Below are 17,507 nucleotides of genomic sequence, written 5' to 3' on the forward strand. Positions count from 1 at the left end.
TAATAATCCCTAATCACTTATTATTCATAAATATTGAAGTAAGCTCAATCCTATACTATGCATATCATTTGCTTTTATTAGTTTCTTAGTTAAAAGATTTGTTTTAATTGAAATTTGTTTCGAGTTTTGTTATTGGTGGACTAGTGGCGCATTACTAACTAACAGTATACATTTTGGCTGGGCAAAATAACAAGTTGACCCCAAAGATTTGCCAATATGTGCAATTAGACCCTTGAATTCCATTAAGTGCAAATTAGCCCCATATGTTTTGATAGCACTATGTACTCCCACCGTCTAAATCATTCATTTAGCTTTGATTAAAATCTCACGCAAAAATAAAAAAAGTAAACATGAGAAATGACATTTATATTACGACGATGTTAGTGTTGATAAACATCATTATGAATGTTATTTAAAGATGGTGGCGCAGATGAATCGATGATGGATTCATTTAGAAAAGGGGATCAGGACGGTTTTTCAATATCCACTCACTCACGCATCTTACACTAAGCCCAATCACTCGACGGAATCATCACTGAAGTTTTCATCCATCTCATCATCCCATAATCGATCTTCGGACACCAAGTCATTGGATCGAAAACTTGCACCACTCTCACTCTCAGTTTCATCTTCACTTTCATTTTCCTCTGATTCCTCGCTTCCAGATGTGTCAGTTTTCTCCTCACTTTCAGACGACTCCTCTTCCGGATAATCATTGTACGGATGGTTTTCAGCTGTTAAACAAGGCAGAAAATCCTCATTTATAGTAGTTTTCTTAAAGTCAGATTTAAAGAGTGATAAGCAGCAAATATAACAGAAGTAGATGATACCATTTGAATCATCAGTTTCGTAGTCCGAATTATCAGGACCCTCATAATATTGATCATCATCATCAAGTTGTATCCTAAGCAGGAGAGGTTCAACAAGCATAATTAATTACCATCAAACAGTAGTTTTGGAACTCTAGATGGATAAATCAACACAGCGAGACACAGAATTGCAGGCCTTACAGCGGAAAAGGGTAAGACACCTCTACTTCATCAACCTCTTCCTTCACAGCATAGAGGTCATAGACGTACCCATCAATGGAACCTGCTAATAGTTTCCCCAAATGTTAGCAGACAAATTGAGCAATCAACTCTACAAAGTCTCCAAGATTATTACATGGCACCAATTCTTATTTAAGACCGTCTTAACTTAAGACGGATCTCACAAAAGATTATGATAGAGGTGAAAATAAAAGGAGTTTGTGAGACGTCTTAAGTTAAGACTGTCTTAATCAAGACCTACTCATTGCACGGAAATAGCTCATAGCTCACTGGTCAACTAATTCACGAACAAGTTGATCGAGGCACTTAAAAATAAAAACTTGCAAGTCAATTTGCTGTGTGTACTGTGAAGTTTCACATAAAACGGGTCAAGGCTATACCAACGAGGAGACAGAATCCTCTTCACAAGGCCAAAAGCGGCTACATCATAAAATCAATTGGCAACCGGTGGAGTAACTCGGACTAGAAAGTGATTAATTCTCTTCTGATTGTTCACTACGGAACACTCAGTCAAATGTGGACAAACCACATATAGGAATAGGATCTATCTTTAGCATGTAGTATCACCAGGTCTTGATAGCCAAACATTATAATAAAAGACACGTAGAAGTCGGCAATGAAAGGACATTGATGGAGAAACCTTGTTTGGAAGCTTGACAAGAGAAATCAGATTCAATTTCTTTAGCGGCAGTAGGAATACACTCCCTTAACAGAGGTAAGAATTTCCTGAGTGCTTCCTGATCTTCCTCAGATATCTCACTGAACAATCATGGAAATAACACCACACTATTAAAAATACTGCACCATGAAAAACTATGGCAACAACTCCTACAAGCATAGGTTAGGGAACATACTCCTGCTTTTCTTGGGTTGTAGAGGTCTCCTCCATGTCAACACGAACAACATCATAAACACGGCATACTTCACCCAACGCTTCATCATGAACAGACTCATTATCATGTGTTCTACGCTTCCATATTTGCTTAAAGCGTGCACTTTTTGCTAGTTCCTAACAAATGAAATCAACACAGTACCAAAAGTATGTCACTCTCAGTGACTAATATGCACTAATACATGAAAGAATATCCCAACAAGATCTAATGAGAGGTCAAATGCAAACGATGGACGTCGCAGTCAAAAGAACCAATAATTAATAGCAGCATAACCGAATGATTTTGAAAAAAAAAAAGGAAGAGGAATATTTTTCCTTGATTATTTTGATAAATGCAAATAACTTGCCTCATGTTGTTGCTTGGCCTTGGATAGGTGACGGTTATGAATCTGGTAGAATAAGATGCAAAAAAGGAAGATAAAACGGGCTTGATAGCATTTCTAAACCCAGAAATTACAAGGGAGAAAAGTAGGAAAGCACGTACATTGTGAGAGAGGAGGGTGCGCCTTCTTTGTTTACTGCTAGCTGTGAGCTTGGAGTCACGGTCTACCTCAGGGCTGCCTTCCTATAAGATACATGAGTGCATAAATGTGGATAAGCATAATAACAGCGACAGATAATTGATTATTTTAATCAAAGTAATTCAAAATATTAGGGTTTACAACAGAACGAACCACATATGAATTGACAAAGTCAATGGCATCCTCAGAGCGGCCAACTGTCTCAATGTGTTGCACTAACACCCTTTTCACCTTCGGTTCTTCTTTTGCCACAAAACATAAATCAATTCATCAAGCAAGTTTGTAGTTAATTATTCAGCACATTTCAATATCTGAATTTCTAACAAAAGATTATAACACCCTTTGAATCCTCCTAATCTCGGTAAAATTAAAAATTTCACCATCAAAGTAAAATGCGTCAACTATGGACACCAATTAATAGAACAAAAAGAATAAGAATAAGCATACCTAAAGGTGGAGAAGAAGAAGACGAAGTGATGGAGAGCTTCTGAAAGTCGAGCAAGGGCCGCTTCAGAGGTCTCTCGTTGATTTCAATCCATAAAGCTTCAAGAGGAGATTGGAGGAGCTTCCGCTTAACCCTAACAATCACAGGCTTTTCACCACCACCATTGCTTGGTTGCATAGTTGAGATTGCCCCAATCACTTGTCCCCTTTCCGCTTCTGATGATTCCATCGCCTTGAACTAAAGTCTCTTCAAACCCCTTTTATGAAATTTAACTCAATGTATTCTACAGTAAGGTATATTAGAAGTAAACATTCTTAGATATTAGAAGTAAACACACAGAATTCAAGTAAATACAATTATTCTCCACAAGAGTCCCAAACATATATTTCCACCACAATTTGAGTCTACAGTAAGGTATTAGAAGTAAACATTCTTAGATATTTCCACCACAATTTAAACTTTAATTCTAATTAAAAACTAAGAAAGGAGAAAGAGTAAATATTCATCTGACCGGAAAATATTAAGGAGGAGCAAGCGCCGTGGTGTGTGATCGCTCGACGGCAGGAGGGACGGCGGCAGACGTGGTGGGGGGAGGGGTTTTGTGGTGGTCGATTCAGAGGAGTGTTTTAATTTGGGAATTTAGGGCTTCACAATGAGAAATGATTGTCCTTTTTTCGTAGGTGCTTTTTCAAGTCGCTAATTTCTACCCCTTTCATTTTGTACAAATAAGAAAATGATTTTCGACCACAAAAAACAAACGCTCTATTCACATATAAGGCGCATTGTTTTTCAACTTAATTTTGATTAATAAGTTGATTGATTTGATTTATTCTATTAAGTTGATTCGATTCGATTCGATTCGATTGAGTAGTTTATTTCAACATTAATATTATTATTCTTATTTTATATTCTTATTGTTATCATTATTCTTATATTAATTTATTTACTATTATTATTTTATGAAAATTTATTTTTAATATTTATTATATTATTATGATTAATGGCAATATTAGGGTATTAATATTTATTATTATTATTATTATTATTATTATTATTATTATTATATTGTTATATCATATTTATTATTTTATTAATATATTCATTTTTATTAATATTATTAATAACATATTTATTATTATTATTATTATTATTATATATATATATATATATATATTAATTATTATATTACATCTATATTATTATTATTATATATTAATTATTATAGTTATAATATTTATATTATACTTATCATATTTGTTTTTTAGTTATTATTATTAATATATTATCTTATTTAATATATTATAATATTATTTATACTATTAATATATTATTATTATATTTATTATTCTATTACTATTTTATTTTTTATATTACTTATTAGATTATTATTATATTATATTGATATTTTATTATTAGTAATAATAATGAATAATATTATTATAACATTTATTATTATTATATTATATTATTTTATTATTATATTATTATTATTATTATTATTATTATTATTATTATTATTATTATTATTATTATTATTATTATTATTATTATTATTATTATTATTATTATTATTATAATTATTATCTTTTTTTTCTATTTCAGTTCAGTTCAGCTCTATTAAGTTCAGTTCAGAAAATTTCAATCCAAAAGAACAGGGCCTAAGTGTATTTGGACCACACAAAAAGAAGGAAGACCATTTCTCATTTGTGACGGACACTATCCGTCACAAGCATGACGGATAGTGGCCCTCTCACACAATTGCAAGTGGGACGAATAAGGAAGCGCCCCACTTGCCCTTCCACCTGCATATTGTGAGAGGACCACTATCCGTCACAAGCTTGTGACTGATAGTGGCCGTCACAAGCAAGACGCTTTGAGGAAGGCTATTTCTCATTTGTGACAAAGAAAATCCAACTATCATTAAAAAGGAAGGAGGGAAGAAATGAGCGACTAGTAGGAAGTATAAATTTTTGTCTTTTGTTAATTTCCATACCTTACTGGCTAACATTTCCCAGAAAAAGCAAAATAAACTAATTTTCTCTAATTCTCCTCTTCACAAACTTAATCAAATCCGTCAAATCACTCAATTATGAACGCATCTAGTTCTTATTCTAATTTACTAACTACGCATCAAGAATATCAAATTAGGGAGATTTAATTAGGTTAATGAAATTAGGGTTTATAAAAATTAGTGTTAATGTGGATTAGGGTGGCTCGGTAGATGGTAGGGGAGGGGGTCGGAAGAATATTTTGATTGTTGAACATATTTTCTTCTAATCAATACTATATATTAAATCCAGAAACTAAGGGAATTCAATGTAATTAAAGAAAGTTATACAAATTAATTATACTATATAGTTTTAAATCACTATAGTGTGACTAATTTGATTAAGGGATCTCAATGCAAATATTATATAGTTTGGGTTAAAATTAAATTATATAGAAGCTTGGTAATTTTCCTAAATATTTGTAAAAGACTAAAACATGGTCAATTTCAAACATGGTCAATTTCCTTAAAGTAAAATAATTAATTAAGATGGTCAATTTCCTTAAAATAAAATAATTAATTAAGATGGTCAATTTCAAGTAGACTAAAAGAAAGAAGATGCTTGGTAATTTTCATAAATATTTATAGAAGACTAGAAGATGGTCAATTTCCTTAAAATAAAATAATTAATTAATATAAACATACAAACTTATGGTATTAATTATTATCATCATAAAATTATATATTAAATTTAATATCTATGCAATTTTATTAAACTTTATAGTTTATTAGATGTATAGAGATGTTAATTATTTAACATACAAAAATATAATATAAGTAGGTTATAAATAATTCAAGTTAGATTTCATAATATATAATATTGCATAATTCTTTCAATTTGAAATAATGCATATATGTAATATATTTATATAAATATATAATCCTCTTAAAATTGCATGCCTAAGTAGTAAAAGTAATTTTGTCAGTAAGGAAAAGAATTGTAGTAATATTGGATATAGTTATATCATAGTAATCACTCATTTGAATAGTAAAAGTAACAATATTATCAACGAGATTAGTGAAAGTGGTAGAAACAACAACGGGAGTAGTAAAATAATCAATATTAATGCGGCAATAGTGAAAGTAACAATAATTACGGCGGAAGTAGTGAAATTATCAATATTAATGCGGCAGTAGTGACAGTAACAATAATTACGGCGAGAATAGTGAAAGTAACAATGATTACGGGCAAGTAGTGAAATGTTATTACTATTATTTCATTAATAAGAGTGAAATATTAATAGCGGGAGTAGTGAATTTGTTTCAAAATTTATTTTATCGTAATTTTAGGATATGTCATAGACTAATATATTAATGATAAATTTATAGGTTATGCAATTTTAAGTAATTTAATTTAATGAAAAAAAAAATTAATGGTAAGTAGAGGTAGCCTGGGAGAAGCCGGGCACCAATACTAGTGCATCTTGATTCTTCTAACATCTTGATTATTATTTTCTACTTTGTCTAGCTACGGTCCAGATTCTAACGGACCGGATTGCTTCTACGGACAAAATAAAGGGCCCGGATTAGTTTTGGGCACTTCAATCTCCACCTCAATTTTTATACAATCTTGATAAATTTAAACCGTTAATTTTTTTCTTCAAATCAAATCATACCCATTAATAGGTAATGGAGATGAGGAAGTAATGCATGTAATACCCGCCCTATTAAGGACCCGTTGACTGACCTATTGACCAAAGAAGAGCCTTAGCAAGGGAAACGGGAGAGATTAGTTGGCTAACGTGACTTATTACTCGACCTAGATGAGGTCACTCGGCCGAGTAGTTGAGATACTCGACCGAGTGGGGCGTACTCGGCCGAGTAAGTCCATACTCGACCGAGTACCTCGTCAGTCAACGCGTTAATATAAAACGCGTAGTCGTAAACATAATTCATTTTTCGTCGGTCCCTTCTCTTTCTAAACCTAATATCTCTCTCTCTCTCTCTCTCTCTCTCTGTCTCTCTCTCTCTCTCTCTCTCTCTCTCTCTCTCTCTCTCTCTCTCTCTCTCTCTCTCTCTCTCTCTCTCCCAATACTCTCATCTCACCTTACACATATTGGATGGCCTTGAACACTAATCCGGGAAGGGAGACGGTCTATGCATGGAGTCATCGAGTCGGGTTGTCACCGTCGTCGGCATCGGTCTGCGTCTCAAGGTGAGTTTGTGTTTAGTTGTCATCCTTCAGTAGATTTTGAATAGTTTAGTGATAGGATATGTTTGCTTGGTTGTGTGATGGACGCACTTTCGTGGAATAGCGAAAAGGTAAGGTTTTCCTTCTCTGTTGACTGCATAATTAAGTATAAGATGGTGATTGTTACTGGCATGATAATTATTGTTGATGAGATTGTTACTTTGGATTGGCTTGTTTATATTGGTATTGTGAGTTTTGTTGTTTGTTTGTGCGTGGTTCTCGAGGTGCGCTCTCGGCTGAGTGGAGTCATCTTCGGGAATGGCTTCACGCCCTTGATTCGGCCCTTGTGGTTCCCGTCACAAGGGGATGTGCACATTAATGGACATGGGTTATTCGCTCGTTGCGATGAGCGGGGCTTAGGTGGGCAAGGTTGCGGTCCCATATTGGCGGTGATGGTCTCCTGTTGCGATGGGAACTTGGCAGGGCTACACACTTCGGTGTGTAGTCGGTTACTGGTTATTGGTGGAGTTTGGAGGAATGTGTATTACGTGACTTGGATGTTGTCTTGATATTTTCCTTATCTTGGTTATACAGGTGACTGACCTCGTCTTATGTTTTCAAAACTGCGGTGATCCATTCGGGGATGGTGAGCAATCGGTTTAGCAGGTGTTGGTTGATATGTTGCTTGCGGGACATGGAAGGGAATCGAGTCATCACGGTGTTTAGTAAGTTGTCACTGTCACTCTGTAGATACTTAATTTTTGCACCTCCCGCCAAACACCCGATGATGATTGGGCCGCATGTTTGGTAAGCAGAACGATTTATGACAGTTCGTAAGTTTATCGTCAAGTGATAGCTCAAATCTTGTGTCTACCCCTTGGTTGTCATCTACGCGCCGATACGGTCCTTTTGACAGTAATTAGAGTTCATTTGGAGTCCGAGTCAAAAACCGCTTCATTTTCTAAATAAACCGTTTAAAATGCCGAGTCGGAATGTTCTAAAATGTTCCAGATATTTATTCCATAAAGTCAATTTTTTATCTTTTGGTAAAATATATCCCGAAATTTTATGATAAAGAATAAGGAAGTTGAGATCTACCGCAATTCCATAAAAGAAACGCGGAAATCTTTCTTCCGCAGGAGGAAACCTCCGGGGAAAGGACGCAGCACCTGCTGCGCCTCTTCGAAGGATCGCAGTGGCTGCTGCGCCTCTTCCCCAGCTCTTTTCTGCGTATTTTTAGATCTTTTCGAGATTTGTTTCCAAAGTTTCAGTCATTCCATAATTCCTCCGTGTGATTAGTATAAATAGAAGTCTTCGGCTTCACATATTTCTCACGCGAGTGTTCGCCCTTTTCTTCTCCCTTTGCATTCTAAGACCGTGCTCTAAGCTTATTGACGTCTACGTGCTTGATCAAACGACCACGTAAGCTCGGATCCTTCTGAGTACCAGTCACATTTGCATGACCAGCCAATTTGACCAACTACACCTCAATTAATCAATCAATTTAATCTAAATCCTCTTACGAGGGCATTTTCATCATACATTCGAGTCGAGCAATCACTAAACGTTAACTTAGTTAATCTCGTTTCGTCAAACATGTAAGTTTGAGGGTGTAAATCCCATCTTTTATTGTATTTTATTCTTGTACTAATTAATGTAAGGTTTACGTCAAAAATGTATTTAAAGCCGATTTCTAAAACCCCTTTATTAAACTACTTTTACGGATTAACAGAAGACAGACGTCGAGAAGAAACGCAGCAACTGCTACGCCTCTTCGAAGAGTCGCAGCATCTGCTGCGCCTTTTCCTGAGGCTGCTGCAGTTCCTGCCTTTCTTCTTCTTCCTTTGTCCTTTGCTAATTCGTCTCTTTTGTTTCGTCTTTTCTTATTTTCTTCATATTTCATTCGTATAATAGCTTTAATTCTTACATATTTATAATAATTATCGCTTTAATCCCGACCTAAATCCCTAATAATCAATATTTGCGGGTTTTCGTCATTAAATCAAATCCGAGTTTTGGAGATTCGATTTGTTCATATCAAGTCTCTGGAATTCAACTTTTGTATATGCTTCCATCAGTTTATCACGTCTGTCTAATTTGTTTCCGTCTCTTTAAATAACCTAATTAATTTGTAATTAACTTTAACTCGTTTATAATTAGTTTTAATTAGTTTTAATACGTTTTAATTTGTGTTATCGCTTTTATGACCAAATTCACATGTAAATAACCTGCTAAATCACTTTCATCCGAGTCAATTATCCGTAATCAACCATTAAAATCACCAACGAACATTAACAGTTCGCAGTTCCGGCTTCACAGCCAGAACTCACCTCAGGAACAGACGCAGTGACCACTGCGCCTCTTCCAAGAGACGCAGCACTGCTGCGCCTGTTCCGGGTTGAATTCTGTCTCTAAACTTCCATTCTTGCTTCGACCTAATTCGTTAGTCTACGTATTAATCGACTATTAACCCTAATATCACCTTTAACCTGTCCGTATTTAACCTATTTTATTTTCTCTTGTTTTTCTCAAATCATCCGTCTTAGATGTATTTTTGACGTAAATCGACATAACCCGTTGTAATTTATTGTAATTTTATTCGTTTTATTTATTTATTGTATTGTGTGATTTATTTACTTGTTCTTTCACATGTAATTAATTCTAAACCCTACTTCGACATAATTGTTTGCCTAAATACGTGTTCACCGACTTAGTTAATTCTCACATGTTAGGATTAAAACATTGTTTGTTGCATTACATGCATATAATCGACAGCATATCAAGTATAAACGATTTGCCTAATCATTAGTAGAGGCCGTTATCGAGGTGGGCGGGATTTGGTGTTCATTAAAAGGACTTCCTAATACGTACCCTCACCCCTTACTCCAGATCTCTGTGAACATCCGTGTTCATTGGCATCCACGAGAGTCATTCTAGACATAGAATGCTAAGGGTAACGAGTTCTTAGTGTTCATGTCACTACTTTGTGTCTTGACATGACACGAGGTATTCGAACGGTTCCAATTTCCCATAAAAATTGGTGGCGACTACACAAATGCAAACGCTTGTTCCCAAGCGCCCCCCGCAGCCCATTGTCCACAGTTTGACGACTCCGCTGAGGAGTAATACACTTACGTGTTGCCAAGGGTGAAACTTGAACAAGGTTAGTGAATAGTTTATATGAGACAGTTGTCGGTTTTCATTACTCGACATTCTTTGGTCATTTTATTCGGCCTTCCTAGGCCCAACCCAACCCATTCGACCAATCGTCCCGTCTGGACGGTCCAAATTCTTATCTGGGCCTAAGGATGGATGACGATTGACGTCAACCATACCATGATGCTTACTCATGTTTGTATCAAGGGCTTTCACTACTCGAGGAAATGGACTAGGAACCGACCTTACTCATGTTTGGCACGGACCTCTCCACAGACCCGGGTTTGATTGCTCGGTATGACAACCCACCCTTTTAAGCCAAAACCCTTTTAAACGCACTCAGCATACCGTTATAATGTCTATATGAATGCTTGTATCATATGTGATCACCTTTTAAACAAAACCATGACGAATTTTGTAAAATCAAAAATAAAAACCTTTTGAAAATGTAAACCTTTTTTCGAAAATGGTCTAGATTAGCGCAAAATGGGTCGAAACTCTGTCCAAATTTCCAGTCAAAGTTCGGGCCTCAAAACCCATTTTCAAACCTCACTTCGAGTTAATACTCCTACAACTACACTACAGTTGTTAGGACAAACATTTCAAACTATGTCACTTTCAAATCACACTTGACACAAGTGGCACACTCCCACTTCACAAGTCGAGTCTTTTTTTTTGAGTAAGTGTGCTAGAATGGTCGATCGTGTTTTGATTCGTCGTCGATCTCTTATCCAGTTCCCAAGATGCCTGGAACTAGCCAAACAAGTGTTAATGGACAACCCCAAAATAGTAATGATCTAATCCTAGCTGCGCTCGTCCGTCTCCAAACAAGCCAAGACCAAGCCTATGCTCGCCTCAATGCTATTGAAGGCCGAATTGTTGTTGTAGAAACTAGGCTTCCTCCTGCAGAAAATGATGTTCCTAACGCAAGCATGCATGATGGCATTCCACCCTTTGTTGGACAGCAAGAAATAAACCCTCCAGTAGGTCCTACTAAAGCTGAAAAGCGACTCCAATACTTGGAGGAACAACTAATGTACCTCAAGGGAGATGACATCTACAGGGAGAACAATCGCAAGTATGAGGCCGTGAATGGTCAATTTCCAAATAAGTTCAACATGACTGACATCCCGAAATTCAAGGGGCATGAAAACCCTTTGAACCACATTCGTGCTTTCAAAGACTACATGTCTATCAAAGGCATCAAATATAACAACCCGACCCACCACGGTCGTAACACAACCCAATAAGATGGGATACGTACCTTTGGGCCCATTACTTGTCCTCACTTAAACCCAAAAGCACAAGGCCTTGTTACTAAGTGGTGGGTGGAATCCCTCATAAACATATCACAACCTCCTCAATTCCCGAATGTGGGACAACCTTACTCTCAATAACTGGGGTGTTACAATCTCCCCCACTTAAAGAACACAACGTCCTTGTTGTGCCTCCAACTTGACCGCAGCCAAGCCCAGAATCCTCCTCCGCTAGGTGTGTGATCTGGGTACTCCCGACCACGGGCTCACCACACGGTCGCAGGGTCGCTCTGATACCATTTATAACAACCCGACCCACCACGGTCGTAACATAACCTAATAAGATGGGATACGTACCTTTGGGCCCATTACTTGTCCTCACTTAAGCCCAAAAGCACAAGCCCTTGTTACTAAGTGGTGGGTGGAATCCCTTATAAACATATCACAACCTCCTCAATTCCCGAATGTGGGACAACCTTACTCTCAATAACTGGGGTGTTACATCAAACCTGAGATGTTCTTAAGGATCTTTCCTTCATCTCTCGACACCATTCCTAAACAATGGTTCTACTCTTTGGAACACAAGAAGATCGCTACTTGGGATGATGCCGCAATTGAGTTCACTAAGAAATACGCGGATAATACTGAAATCCAAGTCAACATGCGCATTCTAGAGGTTCTTACCCAAAATGAGAAAGAAGGCTTTATCGACTTCCTAAGTAGGTGGAGGAAGACTAGTACACAATTAGTCGAACGTCTAGATGAAGCTACCCTTGTGGAGAAATTCGTGGATAACCTGAGACCTATTTATGCAAACCACTTAAGGTACCAAAATATCAAGACCTTCAAATATCTAACTGTGCTAGGGACAAGAATTGAAGATGACATCCGTAAAGGGCTCTTGTCCAAAATGGTAGGTCGTGGATATCAAGGCTCAACGAGTCGTTCTTATGGCTCCACTAGCAAGACTGATGAGGTTAACCTTCTCGAATCATCAAAGAAGAATAACCCATAAAGGAAGTTCACGAACATTGGCGATACATACTCCAATGCTCTGAAATGATTGATGAAACAGGGTAAGCTCCAACCAATAGGACCTACACCTGACCCAGAAAATAAATCCAAGTTCTGGGACGAAAATGTATACTGCGAATATCATAAAGGTAAGGGACACGATATAGAGAAGTGTTTCAAGCTAAAACATGTCCTTCAGGACATGATCGAAGATGGTCGTCTACCTATACCTCCTGGGGGTAAGCCTAACAATACTCAGAATCCTCTTGGAGTTCTGATGATTACAGATGAAGAATCCACCTTGGATTGTTCACACCTCATTTCTCTAATCGAAGACGAAATTTACGCATTAGAAGACGAGGAGAGTTACTCCACCATTTCTCCCACTATAACCGATTTTATTGTATGGGCAAAGAGTGTAGGTAGACAAGTTTCAGAACTGGAAGACGTAGTAGCATCCCTCCGCAATTCGAGCACCATACCAAAGGAGAGCGTGCCACTGAATCTGTCTCCAAATTCTACAATGCAAGAGGTAGTCGCCGTAGTTGACAATCTATTCGACCAAATAATCAATTTAGAAGCTGAGATCATCAGATTAAGGGAGCTTACTAACATCAACGGAATATGGGCCGATGATGATGAAGATGAATACCTCACCGAACACTATCTCGTCAAGGTTAGTGAGGATATAGTCAACGCAAGCAAAGATCAAGATATAGACCACCTTACTCGTTCAGGGCGTCCATATCAAAATGTTCCTCAAAATGGTCCAGTTATTAACACCAATGTCATCATCCTAACTGATGGCGAAGATACATCTACTGACCACTTGCTAAAACAACTACAGAAGACAAAGGCTGATCTTTCAGTCTGGCAACTAGTGGCAAGTTCATTTCCTCATCGCCAAGCTTTACTGCAAGCTTTGGCTAAACTGAACGTGGCACATAATTCTATGCCTGACGACGTAGTCAACTTGCTCTTCCAAGATTCAACTAAGCTAAGTAATCCAGTTACTTTCTCAGATGAGGATTTGCCTCCCTTCGGCGCTAGTCGTAACCTAGCTCTATACATTACCGTCATATGCTTAAAGAAGAATGTGCCAATGACATTGGTAGATGATGGCTCCGCTGTCAATGTCATACCATTGAAAACGGCGTACAAATTGGGCATGAAAGAATCAAATTGGACTCCCACTAACCAAGGTGTTCGAGCATACGATGGGACACGATGCAAAGTGGTAGGACTAGTCGACCTCACCGTAGCCACAAGGCCGATTGAGCGAAAGGTTAATTTTAAAATAGTGGATATCGAAGCTTCATTCAACATACTTCTGGGAAGGCCTTGGATTCACGCTTCCAAAGCAGTAACATCCACCTTGCACCAGAAAATCAAGATCCCACTAGATGGCAAAGTAGTGACGATCACTTCGTCACCTATCAAGGCAGTAATAGAGAAGATGTCAAGCAACCAAGTAGTCACAGATCCAGTATACGAGCTTGGGGGCTTTCATAGCATAAACCTTATAGAAAGTGAACAGGCACCTCTATACGTCAATCCATACTCCAATTTAGTGGTCAACAACATACTCAAGTCTCAGGGATACTTCCCGGGAATGCCATTGAATCCTGCCAAGAAGAATACCTTTGCACCTTACAAAGAAGGAAACTCTCAAAGGACACCACTAGGATTGGGATACAAACCCACCTTGGAGATGCTCACTCAATTTCAGAATCGTAAGAACCAAGGAATCCAAATGCGATATTACCTCCCTACCCTAAATGGATACTTCGTTAGAGAGGGGAGTCAAGAATACTTCCACGGGTTTTCCGAACCTTGGCACTACAAGGGAATGCAGCTAGCTGGAATCGAGGTCTTCCGCGATTGCTACTTCATTCCTCCAGAAACGGTTCCTACCGTCAAAGCTCGTCAAGCAGCTTGCTTAGATGAACAGGCTGTTAGTCTTCTGTTTGGGGAGGACCGATTCATTAGAGCCGCACAGGACGAGATCATTACCATGATACTTCTGTTGGGGTTGGTGTCCTTAACAGTTAGTGCAAGGACTTATAAACCTCTAAAAGGATCAAAGGGCATACTTTGGTATTATTATCAGTTGATCCACGTTTATCAATAACGGTTGGCTTGCTAGATAAGTTTGACGTTATTGTCATACAGATGGCGGTGATCAACTGGTCCCTAAAAGTCACACCTATAGGATACGTTCGAGAGATGTGACGGTATGAAAATACTGTCATGTAGATGCCAAAATTGACTAACCAGTTAGTCCGAGTTATTTGACTAGTAATTAGTCAAATATGTGATGTTGAGATATTATATTTAATACGGATTAAATATCATGGGCTAAAGCGAATTAACCGATTAATTCGTAAAATTAAATATAAACGATTTATGTTTAATTAAATGTATATTAAATATAATTATACAATCTTTTGCTTTGTCGGACACGAATTAATAATTCAGCTAACCCGTATTATTAGGCGATGCGTTAATTTCGATAACCGATAATGTGATTTATAATATAAACCCGTCATATACATTTTAGCATTTGGCGAACTGGACCTCGAGCTAAAATTAAGAGGAAGTGGAAGCCCACTTCCCCATGCATGCACTCGGTCCGGCCGAACCAAACAAAAGGAGAGACTCCCTCTCCTTTTGACCTAGACAATTTCATTTGCAGAAAAACTAGGGTTTTGAAGAGCATTCTCCTACGAAAAACCGAGATCTCTCATCTCGACAAAACTCACATCGTTCTCCCTATATTGCAAGGCAATCGGAGAACACTTGTTCTAGCACAAGGGCATATCTCGGACAAAGTCTTGGGTGTAACAATTAGGAGGAAATCTGCTTTGATTTCTGTTCTTTACGCCGCAATTTTAAAGGACCCGAGGTTATTTCTATACATTAATCATTTCATTGTGTTTATCGTTTTATGACTATAAATTGCATGTTTAAATTTACGTTATAGTCCTGCAATTAAAGGGTAGTATACGGATATTAACCCTCAAGTGGTATCAGAGCGAGGCCACGTAAATTTTTATATGTGTTTTTCATCAAACGATTGTTGAAACGATGAATTTTGGTTAAAAAAAATTTGTCTCGGCAGCCATATTTTTACTCGGCAGAAATTTTATTTTTATTGCTGCGTTTTTGGTTGTTTTGGGAACCGTGTCTTGTTTATACGGTTGCTCTTGTTGTTGTTTTGTCTCGAAAACCAAACCGTGCCATGTTTTACACGGCTGTTTTGTTTCAAATTTCTTGTTGTTTTTACATGTTGTTATTTTATACGGAGATTATAGCAACATGTCAAGTTTTTGTCAATTGTTAGATATTGTTTTCAATCAGTTTTGATCAAAATTGCGTTCATTTTGTCTCGCCAAAACTGTTTCACGAGGGTTTTGAAGTTTCAGCCAATTTTGCATTCGATCGAGCGTATTTCTACTCGATCGAGTGCCATTCATGTCTTGTTTTGATCGATCGAGTTCCTGTTGTGCTCGATCGACCCCTTTCTGAACCCTACTGCTCGATCGAGTTGTCCTCGTACTCGATCGAGCAGATTAGCTGATAAAAGTACTCGATCGACCACCAGTTCAGTCGATCGAGCACTCTCTGTTTGGCAACCTTCTCGATCGACTTGCAGTTCAGTCGATCGAGCCCTTTTTGTCCTCGATCGATCACTTGAGTCACTGGATCGAGGGTTTTTGCTTTTGATGACTTTGAAAATTTGTTTCTTTTGATTTAAATTTTCTTTTGGCTTCAATATGTACTTTATACGGATATAGTACACTCGCTTAATAGTGAATCGGTTCACTCTCGTACCATATAGTTGTTTTAAAGCGTCTTTAAAATGACGGATTGTAATGGATTAAAATTAAATGATAGAAGCGGTTTTATCACATGAATTTTAATCATTAAAAGGTGGTTTGGATAATTTTAACATAATTACGGAATTATGTCACGAATGAATTTTTTTTTAGTTGATGCATTTTATTTATCGTATATTTATGAATGTCGTGAATGCCATTTTATTACGTATTTAATTTTTGCAAACGGTTGTAACTTAGTGTGGCCTTAGTAGAACGTGTTACCGTAATGATGGAACACGGTCTTGGTTGTATTTTGAGATCTCGTATCTCCGTTTTGGATTTTTCACTTGTAATTACAGTTTTTATTAGAATGTAATTAGGTTTATATTTTGTAATTTTAATTGTAATTTTTGAGAAGACCAAAGACGGAGACCAGATGCTCACTCCCGCTACTTGGATCAAGATGGAACATCAAGACAAGCTTTTCGGGTCCAACGGTGGATTCCAAAGTTGTATTTTGTTCTTATACTAGGATAGGCCACACTAGGAAATTTTTATTTACGTATTGCATTCCTTTATTTATTTTTATCAACGATTATTTGCATCATATTCCGCCTAAAAACCAAACCACCTATAATTTATTGCATGGCCCGACACATGTAGAGGTCACGAGTTAGTTTTCATTGACATTCTCATGTCACACGTTTTAAGCCATCATCCAAATAAATTCATTCACGACAGACGCTAGTTATTCGTTCACTTAAAATGAATTATAATTTAGTTGATGGGATCTTCCTCGTATAAACCAAAAATTGAGAACGGTCTTTATAGGTCAAACTCCAATGAGTCCCTTCTTCGTCGGTAGGCATACTATGACCCCTTCTACGTCGGGTAAGTTGGAACTGATTGACCTATTTTATCTCAACACTATGGTCACTAAATGCGATCCTGTGATCATGGTGGACTATAGATAGGATTTCTGAAATCGATCGACCAAGAGTTCTTAGGAAGAATTAGCTAAACAGTTGGCTTATCAATTTTGAAATTGAGTCTTGGGATCACTTGTATCATTCTTGAGGGAGATCAATTATACAAAGTGCAAGAGTCTACATGTTTAAAATGAATTTTAAAATAGACTTAAATCACCTCGATGAGTTGCTTATTTCGTTTTGTTT

The 17,507-nt window shown here is 37.2% G+C and overlaps 1 protein-coding gene across 4 annotated transcripts; it reads right to left on the reverse strand.

Annotated features, from left to right (window-relative positions):
* Positions 1-351: 351 nt before the first annotated feature.
* LOC141617085 (RNA-directed DNA methylation 4-like) lies at positions 352-3,596 on the reverse strand. 4 transcript variants are annotated; one of them, XM_074434259.1, is made up of 10 exons: positions 3,419-3,596; positions 2,910-3,190; positions 2,616-2,701; positions 2,426-2,506; positions 2,289-2,330; positions 1,904-2,058; positions 1,690-1,808; positions 1,011-1,092; positions 831-904; positions 352-734 (listed from the first exon to the last, which is right to left on the reverse strand). In XM_074434259.1, the coding sequence occupies exons 2-10, from the start codon at positions 3,133-3,135 to the stop codon at positions 517-519; spliced, it is 1,083 nt and encodes a 360-aa protein (XP_074290360.1). In that variant the 5' UTR covers positions 3,136-3,190; positions 3,419-3,596; the 3' UTR covers positions 352-516. The 4 variants fall into 4 exon arrangements, with proteins under 4 accessions (XP_074290360.1, XP_074290358.1, XP_074290357.1 ...); XM_074434257.1 differs by having other exon boundaries at positions 2,616-2,704; positions 3,419-3,591; XM_074434256.1 differs by having other exon boundaries at positions 1,011-1,095; positions 2,616-2,704; positions 3,419-3,583.
* Between the last annotated feature and the right edge of the window lie 13,911 nt (positions 3,597-17,507).

Source organism: Silene latifolia, chromosome X, assembly GCF_048544455.1.
Source record: "Silene latifolia isolate original U9 population chromosome X, ASM4854445v1, whole genome shotgun sequence".
NCBI lineage: Eukaryota > Viridiplantae > Streptophyta > Magnoliopsida > Caryophyllales > Caryophyllaceae > Silene > Silene latifolia.

Coding starts and splice junctions, on each gene's coding strand:
- LOC141617085 (XM_074434256.1), bottom strand. CDS start 3,135: ATGGAATCATCAGAAGCGGAAAGGGGACAAGTGATTGGGGCAATCTCA. Junction 2,705..2,909: donor TTCTTCTTCTCCACCTTTAG/GTATGCTTATTC, acceptor TTGTGGCAAAAG/AAGAACCGAAGGTGAAAAGG. Junction 735..830: donor CGAAACTGATGATTCAAATG/GTATCATCTACT, acceptor CTTGTTTAACAG/CTGAAAACCATCCGTACAAT.